We start from the raw sequence: 23,300 nt of genomic DNA, 5'->3' as shown, positions 1-23,300 counted from the left end.
CAAATAATAAAAAACTTAGGGGGGGAAAAAAACTAGAGAAGAGAGTGCTAGAAAAAATAAAAAGCTTAGACACTAAAACTTACAGAAGATAATAGTTTCTTAAGAAAGAAGACAATACCTCAAATGGGAAAATAACTCCCTAACAAAGGAAAAGCCTAAAGAAGAAAATGGCTCCCTAAAAATTAGAATTGGAAAAATGGAAGCTAATGACTTCATAAGAAAGCAGGAAGTAATAAAAACACATTCAAAAGAATGAAAAAATGGAAGAAAATTTGAAATATCTCACTGGAAAAACAACTGTCCTAGAAAAATAGAACCAGGAGAGAAAAATCTAAGAATCATTAGATTGCCTGAAATCCATGACTGAAAAAGAAAGAACCTGGACACCATATTGTATGGGGAAACCTGCTCTAATGTTCTTAAACAAGAAAGGAAAAAATAATTTGAAAGAATTCACCAAGCACCTTCTGAAATAAATCCCAAATTTAAAAATTCCAGGATTATTTAGCCAAATTCCAGGACTACCAAACCAAAGTGAGAAGCTACTTCAAGGAACTAGAGGGGAAAAAAAAAACCCCAACAATTAAAATATTGTGAAATCACAGTTGTGATTGCATAGGACCTAAAAGCTTCTACATTAAAGGATTTGAAGGCATCACATATTATAGACTACAAGGCAAAAGACCTAGGTCTACAATCAAAAATCACCTAACAAACAAAACTGAGAACTGAGCATAATTCTCCAGGGAAAGAAAAGAATATTCAATTAAATAGAGTAATTCCATTCATTCCTGATGAAAGCACCAGGGCTAAAAAGAAAATTTGATAATCAAATTCAAACCTCAAAAGAGGCATAAAGGTAAACAGAAAAAATCCAAGGTAATCAGTGAGTTTAAACTAATCACACCTCTGCATGAGAAAGTGGTAACTAGGATACATAAGATTTCTATAGTAGGAAATACCTAAAATTCTTAATATATTAAAGTAATAAAGGGAAACAATGAAGTTAAACTGATTACAGTCCTTAAAGGGGAAACTGATAACTAAAATATTTATGGTATAAGAGATACCAAAGATACTTAAACTTTAAGGTAATCAAGAGAAACAATAGGCTTAAACTGATTACATTACTAGTAAGAAAGTGACAACTAAGATGCTTTAGATATCTCTGATACTGGAAATATGTAAGATACTTAAAGTACTTAGGATATTTAAAGAAATAAAAATACTGAAGAACTTTATCACTATTAGGGCAATGAACAGGAGCATATATAAAGAGCAGAAGATAAGTTGAATATGATAGGATGGTATTTTTTTTTAATGAAAGGGATTAAAAAAGAGTAATACACTGGGAAAAGAGATAAGTAAAGAAAGTTGAGGATGAATTATCTCATATGAGGAGGCATGCAAAAATCAGTACAATGGAATGAAAGATAGGGAGACAAGCAGTACTTAAACCTTTATTCTCCTTAGAACTGGCACAAAGTGGGAATAACATCCACAATTAGTTAAAGAAATCTATCTTACTCAATTAGGAAGTAAGAAACAAAAGGGGAACAAAAAAAAGGTGGGAACAGACAAAAAGGAGGGGGAACTTGAGGAGGTGAGTAAACAGAAGGAAATATATTTATGAACAGGGAAAAACTGAAAGGAGAGAAAAAAGAAGGCTAAAAGGGGGGAAAATAAGATGGAGGGAAACACATAGTTAGGAATCATTTCTGGATATGAATGGGATGAGCTCATCTATAAAAGACAAGAGGGGAGCAGAGTGGAGTAAAAGCCAGAATCCCCAAAATATGCTGCTCATAAAAAACTTATTTAAAGCAGGAAGTCACACATAGGGTAAAGCCTGTATCAACATCTATGCTTCAGTTAAAGTTAAGAATGACAAAGTAAAAGTGAAAACTGGCTTAATTAAAAGACATAAGGAAATTGCATATTGTAAAAGGAACTATAGGTAATAAAGTAATATAAATGTTAAACATATATATATATATATATATATATATATATATATATATGTCAAGTGGCATAGCATCTGAATTCCTAAAGAAGAAACTACAACAGTTACAAGAGGAAATAGACAATAAAATCATATTGGTAGGAGACACTAACTTTCTCCTCTGAGAATTAGCTAAAACAAACCAAAAAGTAAACAAGAAAGAAATTAAGGAGGTAAATAGAAGTTTAGAAAAACATAACATTTATAAGTCTAAGAAATTTTAAGGTTTACACTGTTTGCTATGTCTTTTTCCTATTCAGGTTTCCGGAAGTGAGATGGCAGTCCCTCTCATTGATAGATCAGCAGCTGTGGCCAGAGAAATGAGTGTAGCATTAGGCACTATAGCTGAGAGGACCAATTTGAGCTACAAGGAGAATTTATCCACCTTGAGTCTATAAGCAATAGAAACTACATTCTGCTTGAAAAGAAGATCTGGGAGGAAGACTAGAAGGAAATAGAAATAATTATGTCCTCAAAAATTTAGAGGTTTAAATTTTCTTTTGAATTTGAATTTTATCTGATTGAAGGTATAGAATCATATATTGAATGTCTAAGTCTATGGGTGCTAAGGAAATAGATTATAGAAAATAAACTAAACTTATGAAGATGGGGATAAGTAAAAAATAGTGAACTATATATTGTAATATTTTAGCAATATTTCTTCTCCTAGACTTGATTGGGAATTGAAAAAAGGAGAAAAAGTCATTTATTGGAAAGTCATGTTGCAGAGGTAGAGAATGTGACAAAGCCACCAGACTTACTCAGGCTATGAGTTTGATTGACATTTTGAACCCTAGAATATAGAGGCAAACAACACAAATAGAACATTGTCATATTGTTAATTCAGATAATGATACAGAGTTTATTCAAACACCAAAATTCCAAGCAAATACTGTAAAAGTATTTACTATTACATGTGTTTTAGTCAAATATAGGTATTTGCAATTATATGTAGCATGTGAGTTAGTCAATAAGTATTTTTTAAATACCACCAGAAGCATTTGATATGGTCAAAGATACAAAAAGAATGTAGCATATTCAACAATCATAAGCTATTCCCTGATGCATAAACTCATTTTAAAACAGTATTCCCCTAGTACTTCCCCAAAGACCTACTCTGATACTTCATTTTAGCATGGTGGTGACTTTGCATTCATGAATAAGTTGCCAACAGAATATAAATTTTAGTAGGTCCTATCACATTGAAAAACTCTGACCCCCACAATAGACCAAAACTTTTCTAAACACAGAGGTGTTCATTATTATTCTTAAATATAGAGGTGCTTGTTACCAGGAGGCTGGCCACTTAATGGTGAGTTAATTAATTAGCTATATTAAGCTATGAAATGAAGAAAACTAGAAAATGGTCCTCACTCCTGTTTCTGTGACAATAGTGACAAAGTGTCAGGAAGGGATAGTGTAATCTTAGATTTAGAACATAAAGGATTATTAATTCCAATCCTTTAATTTTGCAGAAAAGGAAATGGATGCCAGGAAAGGTAAAATCATGTACTCAAGATCAAACAGAAAGAGACAGATCCAAGATTTGTATTCAAATTCTGAATCCAAATGTTTGACTGCACTTCTTCCAGTTTTTTCCCTTGTAACACTGCATAATGGCAGATATTGACCCCAGTGTAAGAAAAATGATTAGGATTGTAACATTTAAAAGAGTGTTTGGCATAAACTGTGACCAAAAAGATATGCTTTTTATATTAAAAATAAAGTGGTCGCCAGGGAAAAATTCCCAAATATGGAATATACCTAAGTCAGCTGGGTTTTTATGGAGATTTTAATTAATACAAGTAAAGAATTAATGAGAGAGAGAGGAAGAGGAAATAATGAGAAAAGAGATAGGCCAGCCTAGGCCAGCCTAGGCCAGCTTAGGCTTTTAAGCCTTAAGAGAGAGATCAGTTAGTCTTTTATCCACTCACCACAAAATTTGTCCCAAGCAAGATTCTAGTGTTCAGAGAGACCCACCAGTTCAGCTTTGGCAAGCTGAACTAAGTTCAGCCACGAAGCCCTTCAAGGCAGCTCTGGCAAGCTGCCTTTCTCCAATTCAGCTTTGGCAAGCTGAATCTTTTTAGAGACCTCTTTTGAGCTCCTTTTAAAGAGAATTTTCTCCTATGTCACCTCCCCTAAGTTCTCACATCTACCAATCACAGTAGACGTTTTTCCAAAGGACTGACCGTTCTTAATTCACACCTTCTTTAGTTCTCAACTTCTCTGGGTAGACTAAAACTTCTGAGTAATTCATAGCTGAGTAGACTAAACTTTTCTGGGAAGGCTAAAACTTCTGAGTAAGTTCATACCTCTTTGCAACTTGCAAGTTTGCAAGTTACCTGACCTTCATAGGTACTTAGCACCTTTCTGTGTTAGATCTAAAAATAGACTTAGCTTAAGGGATTTTGCCTTACTATAAGTATGAGTTAAGTACTTTTCATTGTTCAGTAAGGAGTTTACAACTTTATCTTCCCCTAAAGTATGCTTAAGTATGGGTGGAATAGAGTTCTCACATTCCTGATCTAAGTCCCTTCATTGTTTAAAATGGGAAATGGTCTTAACCAAGTGTTCTTAAGTAGGGTCTGAGAATTTTTAAGATTCACAGGATGCCATGGGAGGAGATGATTTCTACCTCTCCCCAAGGTCTTTGAAAACAGGCTGGATCACCACTTTGGGATATTATAAAAAAGAATACCTATTTATTTATACAGGTTGAATTTGGTGGCTTCTGAGATTTCCTCAAAATGATATTCTATGGTTTTACCATGCCACAAGTGTCAATGTTAAAAGGGAACTACAGAAATCATCTAATCCATGCCAAAATAATCTGCAAATTTACAAAATTTCATTATTTAATAATCTTCATACCATATAAATCCATTTTCTCTTAAGAATCTTAGGTCAACAGATTATGCCAACTAATTACCACAATCAAGAATGCCAGGCCATTGATTTGAGGGCAGGAAGGCCAGAACCCTCAAAAAAGAACCACCCATTTTTTCTCTTTCTATAGTCAAGCTTGAAAAAGCAGGAAGGGCCAGAATCTCTATGGTAAGGTTTGTTGTTTCAGGCTATCCCTACTATAACTGTAAATGAGGAGGTAACCAGGTCAGATAGTTCCTTTCATTTATTTATTCAGTTGTGATTCTCCTACAAACATATGTGTTACAATATAATTAAAATATTGCCAACACAATGAAGGATGGCAAAATGTACTAGTTTATTCTTTTGAAGACTGTTATTGCTTTGGCATAAATGAAACTCCCTCTACTAATGTGTATCTTACCTCTCCTGGAGATTCTTGAATGAAAAGGTTATCTGAGGGAGTGGTATCAAACAGAAATAGAAACTGGGAAGGAGGGTAACTACACAAGGATCCCTTAAAGCTGCATATTAACTTAGAAAACCACATACAGTATTGTGCTTTGCATTACTTGACATCATATTGCTTGCCTTCTCAAGGCAGAAGGAAGAGAATTTAGAATTCACAATTTTTTTAAATGAATGCTAAAAATTTTTGGGAAATATTTAATAAAATAAAAAGATTTAAAATATTTATATTTCCAATTTTAAAAAATGTTTAAAAACTCAGTAACTTGAGAGCCAGACCTAGAGATGGGGGTTCTGGTTTCAAATCTAGTTTCAGATACTTTCCAGTCCTGTAACTCTGAGCAAGTCACTTAATTCCTATTGCCTAGCTCCTACAGCTCTTTTGCTTTGGAACCAATACACAATCTTGATTCTAAGAAAAGGTAAGAGTTTTAAAAAACACACATATATTAACAATATCAATATTTTATTACATTAATACTTGTTTCATCAAATATTTCCCAGTTACATTTTAATCCGGTTCAGGCTACACTCTGAAGTGTTGTGGCCAAGGTCTGACACCTCTGACTTTTAGAGCATAATAGATTTGCCCAGAGGGAAGCTGGGTGGCTCAGTGGATTGAGAGGCAGGCCCAGAGATGGGAGGTCCTGGGTTCACTTCCTAGCTGTGTGACCCCGGGCAAGTCACTTAACCCCCACTGCCTAGCCCTTACCACTCTTCTGTCTTCGAACCAATACACAATGTTAATTCCAAGAAAAAAGGTAAGGATTTTAAAAGAAAAAAATAAGCTTGCTCAGGACCACATAACCAGTATGTGTCAGAGGAGTAGTCAGAACCCAGGTGTTCCTGACCAGGCGTATATTTCTCTAATCACTACACTACAGTCTCTCTATTCTAGTCTCATACTGCTAAAAAATTATATGAGCCAAGTCGGGGCAAATTGTGCCGTTGCTGTGTTTAGGAAGATTATTATTATCATTCATAATAAGTTTAATAGGCAGAGCAAAATTAAAGCTTGCAATTCCAAGACCTAAAAAGAAAGGAACATAGTTAAGCCAAACATGACCAGACAACTGGACATAAAATAAGAGCCCTGGTGACTCTTGATTTTCTTTTGGGTAATCCATGGTGGGGCTGATAATTATGGAGTGGTCTGAACTCCCTTTCCCTGGGGATCTGCAAAGCTTTGTTAAGGCTACTGTTATCAGCACGACAAGCTGGTGATGGTTGGGTTAGCTAGTGACCATAGCGTCCATGGGGCGGGGCCGGCGGTTTGAGAATATGCCAGCATCTGGGAGGGTGTGAGAACATCCCAGTCAGTGTGCTTTAGGTCCTGTGTGTGAAACTTGTTAAGGAACCGCTCCGCCAAGCAGCCAGAGGCAGTCAGGGAGCTCAGGGGTACAGACCCTGGCGGCGGCGGCCGGACCAGCTGCTGGCAACTGAGCGCTGATCATGGAGCCCCAGCGCGTGTGTGCGACTTTGTACCTGTTGGCGCTGCTTCTCCGGGCAGCAGAGCATGGCACAGGTAACGCGGGGAGTGATGGGGTTGGCGCTGCTGCGTGTATACTATGGGCACGATCCCCTACGCGAGCCCCACCCAGCGAGAAGTGGAAACTCAAATACCTACACTGCCCGAAAGGAGAAGCTCCGGGAGAAGCCGGAAAGGATAGGAGATACAGATTTGATCAGGAGTCGGATGGGACAGCTAAGATATTTATTTGGTTACCTCTTCGTGAGGGATGAGTGGGGAGTGGGGGCGTCATTTGGGGAGGAGGTAATGAATGTGAAGCTAAAGCTCTGGAAAGGATCTTAAATAGAGAGCTGGGAAGAACCTCAGAGATCATGTAGCAAAATTTCTACATTTACAGATGAAATGAGTTCCATGAAGATTAAGAAACTTGCCCAGAGTAAGCATTAAAGGCAGGACTTGAACCCATTCCCTCTGAACCCACAGTCAGTGCTTTTTCCAAAAGATTTCAGGCCCAAGGCAGAGATGATTTGTGTTAGATTTTTAATGGTTTCATTTTATTTAGTTATTTATTAATTATTTCAATCAATTTAGTAATTGATTTATTTATATTTTCCACTAGTGTTTCACAAGGTAAAGGAAGACAACCAGGGGGTTATAGGTCTGGGCTGGAATATTTTCCCCTTCACATTCTGAAGTCTCTTAACTTAAGCACCAATAAAAGTAAACCAGCAAAAGCACTGAAGAGCAAAGAGAAGGTGAAGTATCTGTTAGTAACCTCCAGGACAGATTGCCTAGTGTCCTCAGACTGTTACCAGGGAGAGGTCTGGGAAGAGACTGATGAGATAAGATATTGGAGTGAAGTGCAGGGCCAGATAACTGTAAAAGAGTAAACTTGAGATACACTATGAAGCTAGATAAGGTATGGTCACAAGTACTGGGTTTCCTGTCCTTGACTGTACATAGTCTGAAGATATAAATACATTTTAAACATTTCTACAATTCCAAAGGCAAGGAGAAATGTGTTTAGGACATGGAAAAGGAGCTAGAGAGAGGTCATCTGGCTGCTTTTGCTGAATAATATATATGCATTATGAGTGTATGTGTATATTTGTAGTCAACATAGCCTTTCTCCTAATCCTAAACTAGTATCGTTACAGTTCATTTGCTTTTTGTTAATGTCTTATTTTCCAACCATTTAACCATTTTTATTCCATTTTCTTTCAGCCTTTGAAAATTATCCCTGTCTCCAAATTATGAATTTGGCATAGTAGTCCAGTAAGGGAATAGTACTGGCAACATTTTCACCTGGTTCTCTTATAGTATCTACCCATTTGCAACTCTTTTTAAAGACACTGTTCTTGCTTTCTTAAAACATGCTTAAAAAAAAAAGGCAACTGGTTTCTTTTATTTAGACTTCTAATTTCTTTTGATTCCTATGGCAATGCCCATGATGTTTTTCTGATCTGATACCTAGCATAAACATAAAATTTCAACTGTACAAAACTTGGTAATTGGAGAGATAGCCTTGTTGTATAGCCAGGAAGACCTGCATGCAAATCCTTCTGAAACATTGTCCATGTGATACTACAAGTTACTTGAACTCTCAGTGCCCCTGGCTACTCTAAAAGACTAGAAGTTCCTGGTGCCAGTGTTGGCTTATACTGGGAGAGGTTGTTCTTCCTGTACCAATGAAATTTCAAAACTAATAAAAAATCTAAAAGAAGTTAAATTATATTAAAGAATATTTCTTTCCCCTAACACTTCAACTAAGATTTCTAACTAGAAATAATTTTAGAGGCTATACCACTATCCATTGTTATGAAGCTCTGATTTAAATATATATATATATATATATATATATATATATACAAATACACACATTTTAAACCTGTTCTTGTCCTTCTTTTACAGTGGCCAAACACTTTATAGGTGTTTTCCAGATTTATCTTTATTATACTGTAAATTATGTGAAGGGAAGGTTGATCTCTAACTCCACCTTTAATTGACTGAAATCTCAAAGCTACTTTTCCCACTTCTTATGCAAAAACAAACTGATCCTTAAAATTTTCATTGTTTTATATTACGAGTGTAAGACACTTTGTCTAACAGTAGCATATGAAACTAAATGGTATTTAATAATTGCTTTTGTCAATTAATAATAATAATGTTCAGTAGAATGTGATAGCAGGCACTGTTTTATCTTCGCAGTTCCACTGCCTAGCATAGTGCCTGGTACTCAGAGGATACAACACATACTTCTCTATTCCCCTTATTGTCACTATTAACAAAATTTTTCACCTAGTGTTAACTGGATTAGTAATTCTCAACATAAGATTAACATGCTCATCCATGATCATTATTTAATTTATAAAGTAAAAATAAATGCCTATCAAATACATATCAAATACATATTAAATGCAAATAAAACTGGAAAATAACATTTAATTGTCTTTCATCCTGGTTCTGTAATCTCACTGATTCTTTCCCTTACTTGAGTTTAAGTATGCAACCTACTGCCAGACTTTTTGATTAAGGATAAGAATTTATTGCTTGATATTTTTATATCTTTATCATTTGACTGCCTTTCAGATGGCCTTAAGATGATTCCTAAAGTCACAGAAATCTTTCCAAAATATGGTAGCATAAATGGAGCAACACGACTGACCATCAAAGGAGAAGGTATGTTTCCTCTTTATTAATTTCCATTTTTAAGGTAGCATGTGTGTGAAGTATTCCTTAAATATGGATACAGCCACGAATGCCAATTAACATATAAAATATACATATATATCTGTGTGGATATATGCATTCATATGTATTTTCTGTGTGATATATTCCTATATATTTAAAGTATTTCAGATTTATCCAGTATATTTTTATGTTATTTAAAATATAAAATCCTTGGGGGCAGGTGGTATTTTTATCCCTACTGCTTATTACAGTGTGTGGCCCATGAAAGGCACTTAATTAATGCTTCTTGATTAACTGATTGATTAATTGCTCTCTACCTGGCCAGCAAAGTAAAATTCCATTCCTTATCCTCCTGATTACCTTCCAAGAATTCCTGGGATCCTGCCCAACTAAGTTCTTATTTTTAATTACTTGTTTGGACCAGAGGCCTAGATCTGGATAAATAAAGTGTTTGAAGTTAACCTGTCCCTTCATTTATTAGGTGGACTCTTCATAAACTAAATGGGATTTTTTCATGCAAAAAAAAATAGCACTAATTTGGGGGGGGATAGGGGAGGGAGTTGAAAAAGAAAAGAGAAGAGTTCCTCAAAACTCCATTTTTAAAATTTAAGAATAGTCTTCCTTTCACCTTTTTTTTGTATCCTTCATACCTCATATTGTCTGTTATAATGTGAACACCTAATAGGCTTACAGTAAAAATTGAATGAATAATTCCCAAGAGCAGATAGAAATGTTCTTTCTTTTCCTAACCTTCTCCCCTCATTCTTTCAATTCTATTCTTTCTGAAAGCTAAAAATTAGTATTGTTCTATTATGTAAAGATTTTCTAGCTGGTAGAAATGAAACTACTTAAAATTCAATAAAATATTCTGTTTATCTTTCTTTAAAATTAATATAGAATTGAGAAGAGTTATAAGTTCTGGCTCTACTTGGGAGGCTTCACAAATTATTTAATTACAAATACCACTTCTTAAAAGTCAAATTCATTAGCTTTCCCTGAAAACTCTCCCCTCTTTCTAACTTCCTTATTACTATTGAGGGCATTATTATCCTCCCAGTCTCTCAAACTATGTTTTGATCTCTAATTTCCCAATAGTCAAATTGATTCTTCTTTCATATCTCATACATGAATCCTTCTGTCTTCTGAAAATGTTATCACCTCTCTCATCACTTCAAACATGAACTATTATAGTAGTCTTCTGACTGTTCCCCCTGCTCCAGACCTCTCTACTCCGCTATCATCAGTGATCTTCCTAAATCACTAGTTGTCACTCTCCTTATTCAGTAAACTCCAGTGACCCCTTATTACCTCCAAGATGAAGTATAAAGCACTCCATTTGATTTTTAAAGGTCCTCATTACTTTGCTCAATGCTACCTTACAAAGTCTTCTTTATTTTTTTATTAATTTTTTTGTTACAATACTCACATTATTTCTCTCCCTCCCCTCCACCCACCCTTCAGGCAGCCGATGCACAATTTCATTGGATATTACTTGTATCCTTGATCAGAACCTATTTCCATGTTGTTGTTTGCACAAAGTCTTCTTTAATCTCACTCCTCTCCACATACTTAGTGATGCAGTGAAACTAGCCTCCTTGGTCTTCCTCAAACAAGACAATCCATTTCCCGATTTGGTGTATTTTCACTAGCTATCCCCCAAGGGTAGGATTTTCTTCTTTTTCCCTGGTATCCTTTAGGATCCAGCTAACTCACATATTGTATAAGAAGTCTTTCTAGATCCCCCTTAGTGCTAATACCTAAAATCCAATGAATATGTCTATCCTGTATAAATCTTGTTTGTAAATAATTATTTGTATGTTGTCTCTCCCATTTAGCTGTGAGTTCCTCGAGGGCAAGAATTGGTACATTTTTTGGTCTTTCTTTGTACCCCTCAGAGGCAGACAAAAAGGGAATGATTAAGCTGAGGGCAGGAATTTTTTTATTTTTGTTGCTTTCTTATCTCTAGCACTTAGCACAGTGCCTAGCACATAGTAGCCACTTCATAAATTCTTATTAACTTGACTTGACAACAAGCATATTTCAACAGATTCATGGACTCATTGGTGTAAGTAATCCTCCCCCAAAGCAAATGGCAACCCATCCGTGCCTTTTTAATCTGTGTAATTTTCTTCCATGGATGATTTCCATAAATCCTCCACAGAGGATCCCCTTCAGTGCCAGAGGCTTTACTCCAATGCTTACTGTTTCATGAGTTTAAATGTAATACAGTCTGTCCATTTGTAACCCATCAGTATCACCAAAAAATAAATGTAAACTAGATTCAAAAGCCTTTTCAATAGCGTAAGTTAGTGATTCTGCAAATGTTTGAAAGAGTATGTGAGAATCTATCTAGGTTCTTTAATCCAGTGCTTGTTTAACTTTCTCTCCCTTATTCTTAAACCATTGTGTGGTTTTTATTTGCATTTGGAGTTAGTCATCAGAGAAAGTGATATTAGAGAAAAAATAAATCCAAAAAAGTCCACTTATTTTTTAATTCTTTTAGAATCAGAAATTCTGGATTCTCTTCTCTCCTCAAGCCTCAAATACCTTCTTCTCCCTCGCTCTTTCTCTGCTCAAGACCTCATCTCGTACTTTATTGTGAAAATTGGAGTCATTCGACTTTGAGCTCCCCCTTCTTACTTTCATCTCAAAAGACCTTGACATCACTACCTACTATCTAGTTCTCTCCCAAAACTCCCCAGATTCTTCTCACCAAGGCCAACCCTTCTTTTAGTGACCTAGATCCTGGCATCTTCACCAATAACTACAATGTGCAGTTATTAAATGATTTTATGCCTTGCATTGTGCTCAGCACAAGGAATAAAAAGAATGAAAAATCAGTCCCGGGCCTCTCACCTCAATCTCTATCTCTGTCTCTCTTCCTGTTGATTTTCATTTCTCTGTCTTCTATCTCTACCTCCAGTTCTGTCCCTGTGTCCTATCTATCTGTGTGTCTCTGTCTTTCTGTTTCTTTCTCTCTGATTTGCTAGTTTTTGCCTCACTGTCTTCAAACAAGCCAAGTCTCCCTCATCCTTAAAAAACCACTACACCCTATTATCACCTCCAACTGTTGTCCTATGTCTCCTCCTTTCTCAATAAGCCCCAGAAAAGGAATATAAATGACTTACCTGTGCTTTTTCTTTTCTAATTCCTCATTCTTTTGCAGTCTGACTTTTGACTTCACTACTAAACTGAAACTGTTCTCTCCAAAGTTATTAATAATCTCTTAATTGCTAACAGTGATGTAATTTTTTTTCAGCATTTTAACATGCTTCTTTTTCTTTTTTGAATCCTTACCTTCTGACTTCGAATTGATATTAAGTATAAGCCCCAAAGCAGAAGAGCAGTAAGGGCTAGGCAGATGGAATTAAGTGACTTGCTTAGGGTCACACAGCTAGCAAGTTTCTGAGGCCATATTTGAACTCAGGACCTCCTTTTTCCAGACCTGGTTCTATTCATTGAGTCACCTAACTGCCCCCCTAGCATGCTTCTTGATACTGAATTTTATGCCAGTGACCACCCTCTTCTACATACTTTCCTTTACCTTTTAGGGGCATTTAAGTAGCACAGTGTATGAAACATTGAACCTAGAGTCAAAAAGACCAAAGTTCAAACCTAACTTCACACATTTTCTATAAAGAAGATCCTGGGCAGGTCATTCAACATCTTTCCTCCATTTAAAAATCTGGATAATTAAAGTATCCCTCTACATTCCAAAGTTGTCAGGAGGATCCAATGATACAATATTTGTAGATCCCTTTACAAACCTTATAAGCCAATATAAATGTCATCTACTATTATTATTATTATTACTCTTTCATGCCTCTCCTTCTACCTAACAGCTCCTTCTAAATGTCCTTTGTGACTCATCATCCATAAAATGATGCCTACCTGTGAGCATTCCCTCAACCTCTGCCCTAGTTCCTCTCCTCTTCTCTCTCCTACATTCTTTCTCTTGGAACCGATTCAGCTCTCATCTGTTGAGTTGTCACATCTATGCAGATGACTCACAATCTATATATACAGTCCCAATCTCCTCTATGAATTGAAGTTTCATGTCATTAATTGCCTGTTGGATATTTCAAAATGGATGTCTAGTGGACATCTCAAATTCACTGTATCCTAAACAAAACTCATTCTGTTTCTGCATTCCAGCTCACTCCTCTTCTAAACTCCTTTGTTTCTGTCAAAAACACCAACTTTCTTCCATTTTCTCTGATTCTATACATGCCCTTCAGCTCCTTACTCTTCCTTACTCCAAATATCCAGTCAATCCTTTTCATTTCAACTTCCACATCTCTCCCATCAAATCCCTTATCTTGACTCAGAGCGCTGTGAGCATAACTCAGGTCTTCTTCCCCTCCTTCCTAGATTATTCTCATGGACTCTTATATGGTCTCCTTGCCTTAAGTCTCTTTCCATTTCAGGCCTCCCTACACACTGCTGCCATAATGGTTTTCATTCTTCTTTAATTTCATAGTTTTCTTTTGATTCTAAGATAAAACACAAATTCCTCCATTTAGCATTTAAAGCCCTTCACAATCCAATTCAACCTATCTTTCCAGCCTTATTGAATATTATTCTGCCTCCCACACTCTAAGATCCAGCTAAACTCACCTACTTTGTGTTCCTCACATGTGACACTACATTTCTTAGTTCCAATTGGGACTAGTTATTTCGGAAATCTGAAATACACTCCAACCTCACCTCTATTTCACAGAATCTCTCTCTTCCTTTAAGATGTAGCTCAAGCATCACCATTGTTGTGATGCCTATTCTTATTTCCCCTGATAGCCAGGGCCTTCCCTCTGAAAACTGTCATATAACGAACTGTTATGCTTATTTCTTTTTGTTAACTATATATATATATATATTATATGCATATGAATGTATGCACACATAAACACATATGAATATTTCTTATCTCTTCTGTTCAAATTTAAGTTTTTTGAGTGTCAGAAATACTTCATTTTCACTTTTGTATCTCAAGTGCCTAGCATATGACCAGAATAGTAGATACTTAATAGATGCTTTTTGATTGATAGCAAAATGCTAATTCAGATAGTGAACCTTGTGGTTATTAGTAATTTGCCATTTTGCCAAATTTGAATACTAGGAGTTTGGCAAAAATTTTCAACTGATTCCCATCTCTAAATACTGAACTAATTTAGGGGCCTAGCCCCAGTAATTTGGGAACAAGATAGTTTTTTAAGAATCTGTGGTAGATACTGCTGGTGTCTTTACTCTCATTGACATTTTCCCATTATAAAAGCATAAGAACAAAACATCAGTCATGTTGTTGTCAAGAGGTTGTTTTGTACCTGGTCTCCAAAGTGCCTTATACCTCAAAAGTCTCAAAATAAAACTTCAGCTTTTGCTGACTCCTAGAGTTTCAGTACATTTCCTCCTCTAATCCTTGACTTTGGAGTTTGATATTTGGTGACTCATATTTAATTCTATTTTTTGAAATTTTATATCTTAATCAAAATTATTTTTGGAGTAAGAACCCTTCTACATCTCAATAAACCCCTTGGGATAAGCTATATGAATTTTAAAATTACTTAAATAGTTGCTATTATTATTGTTAATAATAACAACAATAATCATAGATAACATTTATATAGTTGGTTACTATGTGCCAGGTATTATGCTAAGGGGCTTTATAATTATCATATAATTTAATCTTCACAACAATCCTATGGAGTAGATGTTATTATTATTCCCATTTGATTAAGGAAACTAAGGCAGATAGAGGTTAAGTGACTTACTCAAGGTCATATAACTAGTAAGCATGTGAGGCTAGATTTGAACACAGGTCCTACTGACTTCAGGCCAAGGTCTCTATCCAATGTACCATGTTTTTAAGTTAAATTCATAACTAAAATATCAGAAAATATTTAGGCATTTTATTGATTTGATGTACGCTTTACCTAAGGTGATTTCTTTATTTTTCTATGTGATAGTGATAAATGTCTTTGACTTTGTAAAAAGCCTCAAGCTATTTCTATTATGACTGAATCCAAAGCCAGCAATTGTTTCCTATGAAACCTAGAATTTTTATTTCTTATATTTGGAATAATTCCATTTGCCGAAGGTTAGATTCCATTTTACTATGCCATTGGTGAGATATGTACCCACACAGAAAAATAAATGAAAAAGTGTTTCCTTAGTAACAGCACAAGTAAAAGTTTCCATGCCCCAGTGAATTACCCGAAATCTTTTCACTTTTTAAAACCCATCGTTGAAGATAAGCAAAAACTGGCAAAAGGACAGCATTAGTCTATAAAAGGCGTTTTAAAAAACAATTTTATTACATAATCAAATAATTTCACTGTAGGGATGTCTTAGGTTCAAAATTATCAAAAGAAACCAAATTTTACAAATCAAATAGACATTTGCTTTTAAGTATATCAGATTTAGACAAAAGATAAATATAGTATATAAAGTTCTCCTTATTAAGTCAAATTATTCCCCTCTTTGGGGTACAGAAAGTTTTCAGATCTTCTGGATTTTGCCTCTTTTTTCTCATTCTTCATTTTAAGCTTTTCATTCATATTAGCAGAGACCAAGATCACCCAGGAGATGCATTGAGTTACAAAATGAAAAGAAAATAGTCAGGGTACATGAGGTTAGTCCTAATTCTAAATCAACTTTGCTTCTTTATATTTTATTGCTCCATATAAGAACAGACCTCTGCCAGAATGGAGCTAGGAGGCATTTAATTAATGCTTGTTGAATAGAATTGAAATTAATTATTTGCAAATTCTTACAATAAGACCCTGAGGTCTATTTCAAGAATCCTGAAACCTAAGGAGTGATCATTCATGTACTCTGGAAAGAATCGTGACTCTGGAGTCAGAATATTGGGTTCAAATCCTCTTTCTGATACTAATTCCATGTCCTTGAGCAAGACATTTAACCTCACTGAATCTCTTTTCATATCTATAAGATGAGAGGTTCTGTGAAAAACTATATAAATATGCACTGTTGTTATTGCTCTTTGTTATGTTTCCCTGTCATAATAATATAATTAATAAGAATGGGAAATAACATGGTAGTAATAATATGAATGGATAGAATTTAAAATACCACACTGGCTTTCTCCTTTTTTTTTTCCAATTCACTGATATTTGAAATCAAGATCATATTATGGGATTTATAGTGTGGCATAGTGAAAGGGGACTGTCTGAATCAGGAACTCATAAGTTCAAGCCCTGTCTCTGTCTATATAACCTTGGACAATATATTCTGACCCTGGACAATATCTTCTCCTAGCCATTCAGTGCCTCAGGCAGCTCTTTGTGACTTTAAATTGCAAAAAGTCTTCTGAATTGCATTGTTAGAGAGAGTTTCCTCACTGGGAGATCCCTATTAGTGTGAAGTCAAAGTTCAAATTTAAAAATAAATAAATCAAGCTTACCTTGTGGAACCATATTGTAAAGATACCTAATTTCCCCCTGAAAACTTTCTTGTCATCTTCTTGACTTTCCTATCTTCATTTGTGAAACATGGCACAGTATTATGCAAGGTGGAGTAGTTGACTTTTAGACACAGGAAGGCAGCTGCTAAGAGGTGGGAGTTGAGATCAGGAGTGAAACAAGGATGCCCATTATTACCTCTATTATTTGACATTGTTCTAGAAACACTAGCAATAGCAATTAGAGAAGAAAAAGAAATTAAAGGTATTAAAATTGGCAATGAGGAGACCAAGTTATCACTCTTTGTGGATGATGGTCTACTTACAGAATCCTAGAGAATCAACCAAAAAGCTAGTCGAAATAATCAACAACTTTAGCAAAGTTGCAGGATACAAAATAAACCCACATAAGTCATCAACATTTCTTTATATCTCCAAAATATGCTGGCAATGAGTTAGAAAGAGAAATTCCATTTAAAATCACCCTAGACAATATAAAATACTTTGGAATCTATCTGCTAATACAAACCCAGGAAGTATATGAACACAACTACAAAACACTCTCCACTCTCCACAAAACTAGATCTAAATGATTGGAAAAATATTAACTGCTCATGGGTAGGATGAACTAACATAATAAAAATGACAATCTTACCCAAATTAATTTTCTTATTTAGTGCCATACCTATCAAACTACCAAGAAACTGTTTTTACTGAATTTGAAAAAATATAACTAAGTTCATTTGGAAGAAAAAAAGATAAAGAATATCAAGGGCAATAATGGAAAAAAAAATAAAGGAAGATAGCCTAGCAGTACCAGATCTTAAACTGTACTATAAAGCAATGGTCATCAAAACAATATGGTACTGGTTAAGAGACATAAGGGAGGATCAGTGGAATAGACTTGGGGTAAGTGACCTCGGCAAGACAGTCTATGATAAGCCCAAAGATCCCAGCTTTGGGGCCGAAAATCCACTATCTGAAAAAAACTGCTGGGAAAATTGGAAAACAGTTTGGGAGAGATTAGGTTTAGATCAACATCTCACACCCTATCCAAGATTGATTCAGCATGGGTGAATGACTTGAATATAAAGAAAGAAACTATAAGTAAATTAGGTGAACACAGAATAGTATACTTGAATAAAATACCTAGGAATCTACCTCCCAAGACAAACACAGGAACTATATGAACACAACTACAAAACACTCGCCACACAACTAAAACTAGACTTGAACAAATGGAAAAACATTAACTGCTCATGGATAGGACGAGCCAATATAATAAAAATGACCATCCTACCCAAACTTATTTATCTATTTAGTGCCATACCCATTGAACTACCAAAATACTTCTTCACTGATTTAGAAAAAACCATAACAAAGTTCATTTGGAAGAACAAAAGATCAAGGATATCCAGGGAAATAATGAAAAAAAACACATATGATGGGGGCCTTGCAGTCCCTGACCTAAAACTATATTACAAAGCAGCAGTCATCAAAACAATTTGGTACTGGCTAAGAAACAGAAAGGAAGATCAGTGGAATAGACTGGGGGAAAGCGACCTCAGCAAGACAGTATACGATAAACCCAAAGATCCCAGCTTTTGGGACAAAAATCCACTATTCGATAAAAACTGCTGGGAAAATTGGAAGACAGTGTGGGAGAGACTAGGAATAGATCAACACCTCACACCCTACACCAAGATAAATTCAAAATGGGTGAGTGACTTAAACATAAAGAAGGAAACCATAAGTAAATTGGGTAAACACAGAATAGTATACATGTCAGACCTTTGGGAGGGGAAAGGCTTTAAAACCAAGCAAGATATAGAAAGAATCACAAAATGTAAAATAAATAATTTTGACTACATCAAACTAAAAAGCTTTTGTACAAACAAAACCAATATAACTAAAATCAGAAGGGAAACAACAAATTGGGAAAAAATCTTCATAGAAACCTCTGACAAAGGTTTAATTACTCATATTTATAAAGAGCTAAATCAATTGTACACAAAATCAAGCCATTCTCCAATTGATAAATGGGCAAGGGAAATGGATAGGCAGTTCTCAGATAAAGAAATCAAAACTATTAACAAGCACATGAAGAAGTGTTCTACATCTCTTATAATCAGAGAGATGCAAATCAAAACAACTCTGAGGTATCACCTCACACCTAGCAGATTGGCTAACATAACAGCAAAGGAAAGTAATGAATGCTGGAGGGGATGTGGCAAAATAGGGACATTAATTCATTGCTGGTGGAGCTGTGAACTGATCCAACCATTCTGGAGGGCAATTTGGAACTATGCCCAAAGGGTGCTAAAAGAATATCTACCCTTTGACCCAGCCATAGCACTGCTGGGTCTGTACCCCAAAGAGATAATGGACAAAAAGACTTGTACAAAAATATTCTTAGCTGCGCTCTTTGTGGTGGCCCAAAACTGGAAAATGAGGGGATGCCCATCAATTGGGGAATGGCTGAACAAACTGTGGTATATGTTGGTGATGGAGTACTATTGTGCTAAAAGGAATAATAAAGTGGAGAAGTTCCATGGAGACTGGAACAACCTCCAGGAAGTGATGCAGAGCGAGAGGAGCAGAACCAGGAGAACATTGTACACAGAGACAAACACACTGTGGTATCATCGAACGTAATGGACTTCTCCATTAGTGGTGGTGTAATGTCCCTGAACAACTTGCAGGGATCCAGGAGAAAAAAACACCATTCATAAGCAAAGGATAAACTATGGGAGTGGAAACCCCGAGAAAAAGCAACTGCCTGAATACAGAGGTTGAGGGGACATGACAGAGGATAGACTCTAAATGAACACTCTAATGCAAATACTATCAACAAAGCAATGGGTTCAAATCAAGAAAACATCTAATGCCCAGTGGACTTACGCGTCGGCTATGGGGGGTGGGGGGGGGGAGGAAAAGAAAATGATCTATGTCTTTAACGAATAATGCTTGGAATTGATCAAATAAAATATATATTAAAAAAATGAAAAAAAAAAAGAATAGTATACTTGTCAGATCTTTGGGAAAGGAAATATTTTAAGACCACGCAAGAGTAAGAAAAATTACAAAATTTAAAATAAATAGTTTTGATTACATTAAATTAAAAAGGTTTCGTACAAATAAAACCAATGCAACCAAAATTAGAAGGGAAGCAACAAATTTGGAAATTATTACAAAAACCTCTGACAAAGGTCTAATTACTCCAATTTATAAGGAGCTAAATCAATCGTACAAAAAATCAAGTCATTCACCAATTGATAAATGAGCAAGGGACATGAATAGGCAATTTTCAGATAAAGAAATCAAAACTAACAGTAAGCAAATGAAAAAGTGTTCTAAATCTCTTATGATAAGAGAAATGCAAATCAAAAGAACTCTGAGGTATCACTTCATACCTAGCAGAATGATTAACATGACAGCAAAGGAAAGTAAGAAATATTGGAGGGAATGTGGCAAAATTGGGACATTAATGCATTGCTAGTGGAATGTGAATTTTCCAACCATTCTGAATGACAATTTGGAACTATGCCCAAAGGGCGCAAAAAGACTGCCTTCCCTTTAATCCAAGCCATACCAAATGCTGGGTTTATACCCCAAAGAGATCATGAGGAAAAAGACTTGTACAAAAATATTTATAGCCGCACTCTTTGTAGTAGCAAAAAATTGGAAAATGAGGGAACGCCTTTCAGTTGGGGAATGGCTAAACAAATTGTGGTATATATTGGTCATGGAATACTATTGTGTTGAAAGGAATAATAAACTGGATGAATTCCATGTGAACTGGAATGACCTCCAGGAATTGATGCAGAGTGAGAGGAGCAGAATCAGGAGAACATTATACACAGAGACAGATACACTGTGGTACAATCAAATGAAATGGACTTCTCTACTAGCAGCAATGCAATGATCCAGGACAATTCTGAGGGACTTATGAGAAAGAACACTATCCACATCCAGAGGAAGAACTGTGGGAAGTGAAACACAGAAGAATAACAACTACTTGATCACATGGGTTGGTGGGGCTATGCCTGGGAAAGTGGGCTCTAAAAGATCACTCTAGTGCAAATATTAATAATAAGGAAATGGGTCTTGATCAACAACACATGTACAAGCCAGTGGAATTGCTTGTCAGCTATGGGAATGGGGTTAGGGGGAGGGGACGGGAAGAACATGAATCTTAAACATTTTTTTTAAAAGACAGAAAAAATTAAAAAAAAATAAGAAGTGGGAATTATATACTGACCTCTCTTCCCAGATAGCATTTAAAAACACAGAGCAAAGCTTGCATTCCAGAGTTTTTGAAGGTTATCCAAGCCAGACTATTGTTGAATTTTACCATCCTTTGGGAAGACAGAGTGAACCAGGTAGCACCATATCATGGTAGAGTTCTAACAAAGCCTTTATTCACCTCTTCTGGAACCACTACAATAACTTTCTAATTGTTCCTTGGTTCTAGTCTCTCCCCCTTAAATCAATCCTCCAAGTGACTGTCAAACAGATTAATTCTGTGGCATGATCACATTAGTATGATGCTTTTAAAGGAAATATTTAGACTCTAATAAGTCAAGTGATATAAAGATAAGAGCCTTGGCCTTAGAGTCAGGGAAAATGAGTTCAAATTAAGCCTGGGAAACTTCTCAGCAGGGTGACTATGGACAAGTCATTTAACCTATCTTTGTCTTAGAATACTAACCTGTAAAATGAGGATGATAATAGATTGAGAGGATCCAATAAAATAATATTTTAAGCACTCTATAGATGCTAGCTATTATTATTACCAAATACTACTCATTTTCACAAGACCAAATAATCTTTCCTGATTCAGTCTTAGGCCTGGGTAAAATTTGGGAGGGTACATGTCAGAGGCTTCATCATAGCAACATTCTTGTTGGAATTTATATCCTAAATGGCTTCTTCTCATACTCCCCTTTACTTAAATATTACTCTTCTATCTCCAGCAATTTAGAACTAATTGCCTAGGCAAATTGCTAATTGCCTTCTGCCTGCTAACTCTGCTTGTACTAATTCTGCTTTAGTTCATCCTAGTGGTAAAAAACTTGTAAACTCTTCCTCTTACACTCCTTCCATATCTTGGTACTAACTAAAACTTGAGTTCTGTATAGGCAAAATATTACTTATTACCTTCTGAGATGGTAGCTGCTTCTTTTGGGAGTAGGACAGGAGTTGTTGATGTATTCCTTGTTTCATGCTGCTGCTTTTAAGTTATTACAATGCCATCATCACTTCATAACCCTTCTTCCTTTTATTTTTTATTTTTTTAAACCCTTACCTTCTGTCTTGGAATCAATACTGTGTATTGGTTCCAAGGCAGAAGAGTGGTAAGGGCTAGGCAATGAGGGTTAAGTGACTTGCCCAAGGTCACACAGCTGGGAAGTGTCTGAGGCCTGATTTGAACCTAGGACCTCCCATATCTAAGCCTGGCTCTCAATCCACTAAGCTACCCAGCTGCCCCCACCCTTCTTCCTTTTAAATGAATGTTTTCCAGTTTTATCATCCTTGGCTAGTCCTGACCTGGGTCATTTTCCCTCCTTTATATATTACTTATTCACTTGACTTTTGGTCTCTCTCATATGCCAACCCTTACCATTATTCTGGTGATGTCAGTGTTCCTGTTGATGACCCTTCTAATATCCTGACTTCCCAGTTTTTCAGAATTCTCACCTCCATTAATCTCTATCACCACCATGTTCAGGGTGTTGACACACAAGTGTCTCTAAATGTGCCATCTCTAAGATCACAAACTCTGGAATTCTCCTTTGTGACTCTTACTTTCTCCCTTTTCCCTTGACATAGTTAGTTGAGAGGGAATATGACCAAAGGTAGAAATAGTTTCTAAGAAAATAGGGTCATCAGAAAAGATTCATATCTCAGTCAGTGCCAGAAGCTGGAAAGAAGGAAAAAGGAAGAAAGTTAAGGTGAATTTAAGCTTATTATGGAGTAGGCAATTCAGAGAATATAATGGAAAGGGGCAGTCAGAGCTGGAGTAATACAGTGAGTGTGGAGATAGAATAAGAAATATGATAATAAAGCAACAAGCATTTGGGGTTGGAGAACCAGGTTTTTGTATAATGGCAGTCCCAGTTTCAGAATCACTAGGGGCTAGCAATCATTGAGAAATACTTCCACTTAGACAATTAATGATTGAACAGAGGAGGCAAGTGATTAGGCTATTAAATGCTGTGAAATTTCTACATTATACCTTCTTTACTCCTACCCCCTCAATGCTAGAAATGATGCTACAAGTAGTCAATGAACCATGGTGAAGTAGTTGATTACAAATTTATGCAACATAGATTCAACTAAGTCCTCACCGATACCCAACAATCCTTTTATTAATCTCTGATCCC

General features: G+C 35.8%; 1 protein-coding gene across 1 annotated transcript in view; it reads left to right on the top strand.

Moving 5' to 3' along the window:
- Nucleotides 1–6,442: 6,442 nt before the first annotated feature.
- PKHD1L1 (PKHD1 like 1) overlaps nt 6,443–23,300 on the top strand; it is a 210,346-nt gene continuing 193,488 nt past the window's right edge. The window contains exons 1-2 of the mRNA XM_007488230.2: nt 6,443–6,860; nt 9,396–9,485. Of these exons, the coding sequence (XP_007488292.1) occupies nt 6,788–6,860; nt 9,396–9,485 (163 nt within the window). The 5' untranslated portion in view covers nt 6,443–6,787. The remainder of the gene's footprint in view (nt 6,861–9,395; nt 9,486–23,300) is intronic.

Source organism: Monodelphis domestica, chromosome 3, assembly GCF_027887165.1.
Source record: "Monodelphis domestica isolate mMonDom1 chromosome 3, mMonDom1.pri, whole genome shotgun sequence".
In the NCBI taxonomy this organism is placed as follows: Eukaryota; Metazoa; Chordata; class Mammalia; order Didelphimorphia; family Didelphidae; genus Monodelphis; species Monodelphis domestica.
The sequence above is the reverse complement of the archived record's forward strand: the minus strand, read 5'-3'. Positions and strand labels throughout refer to the sequence as shown.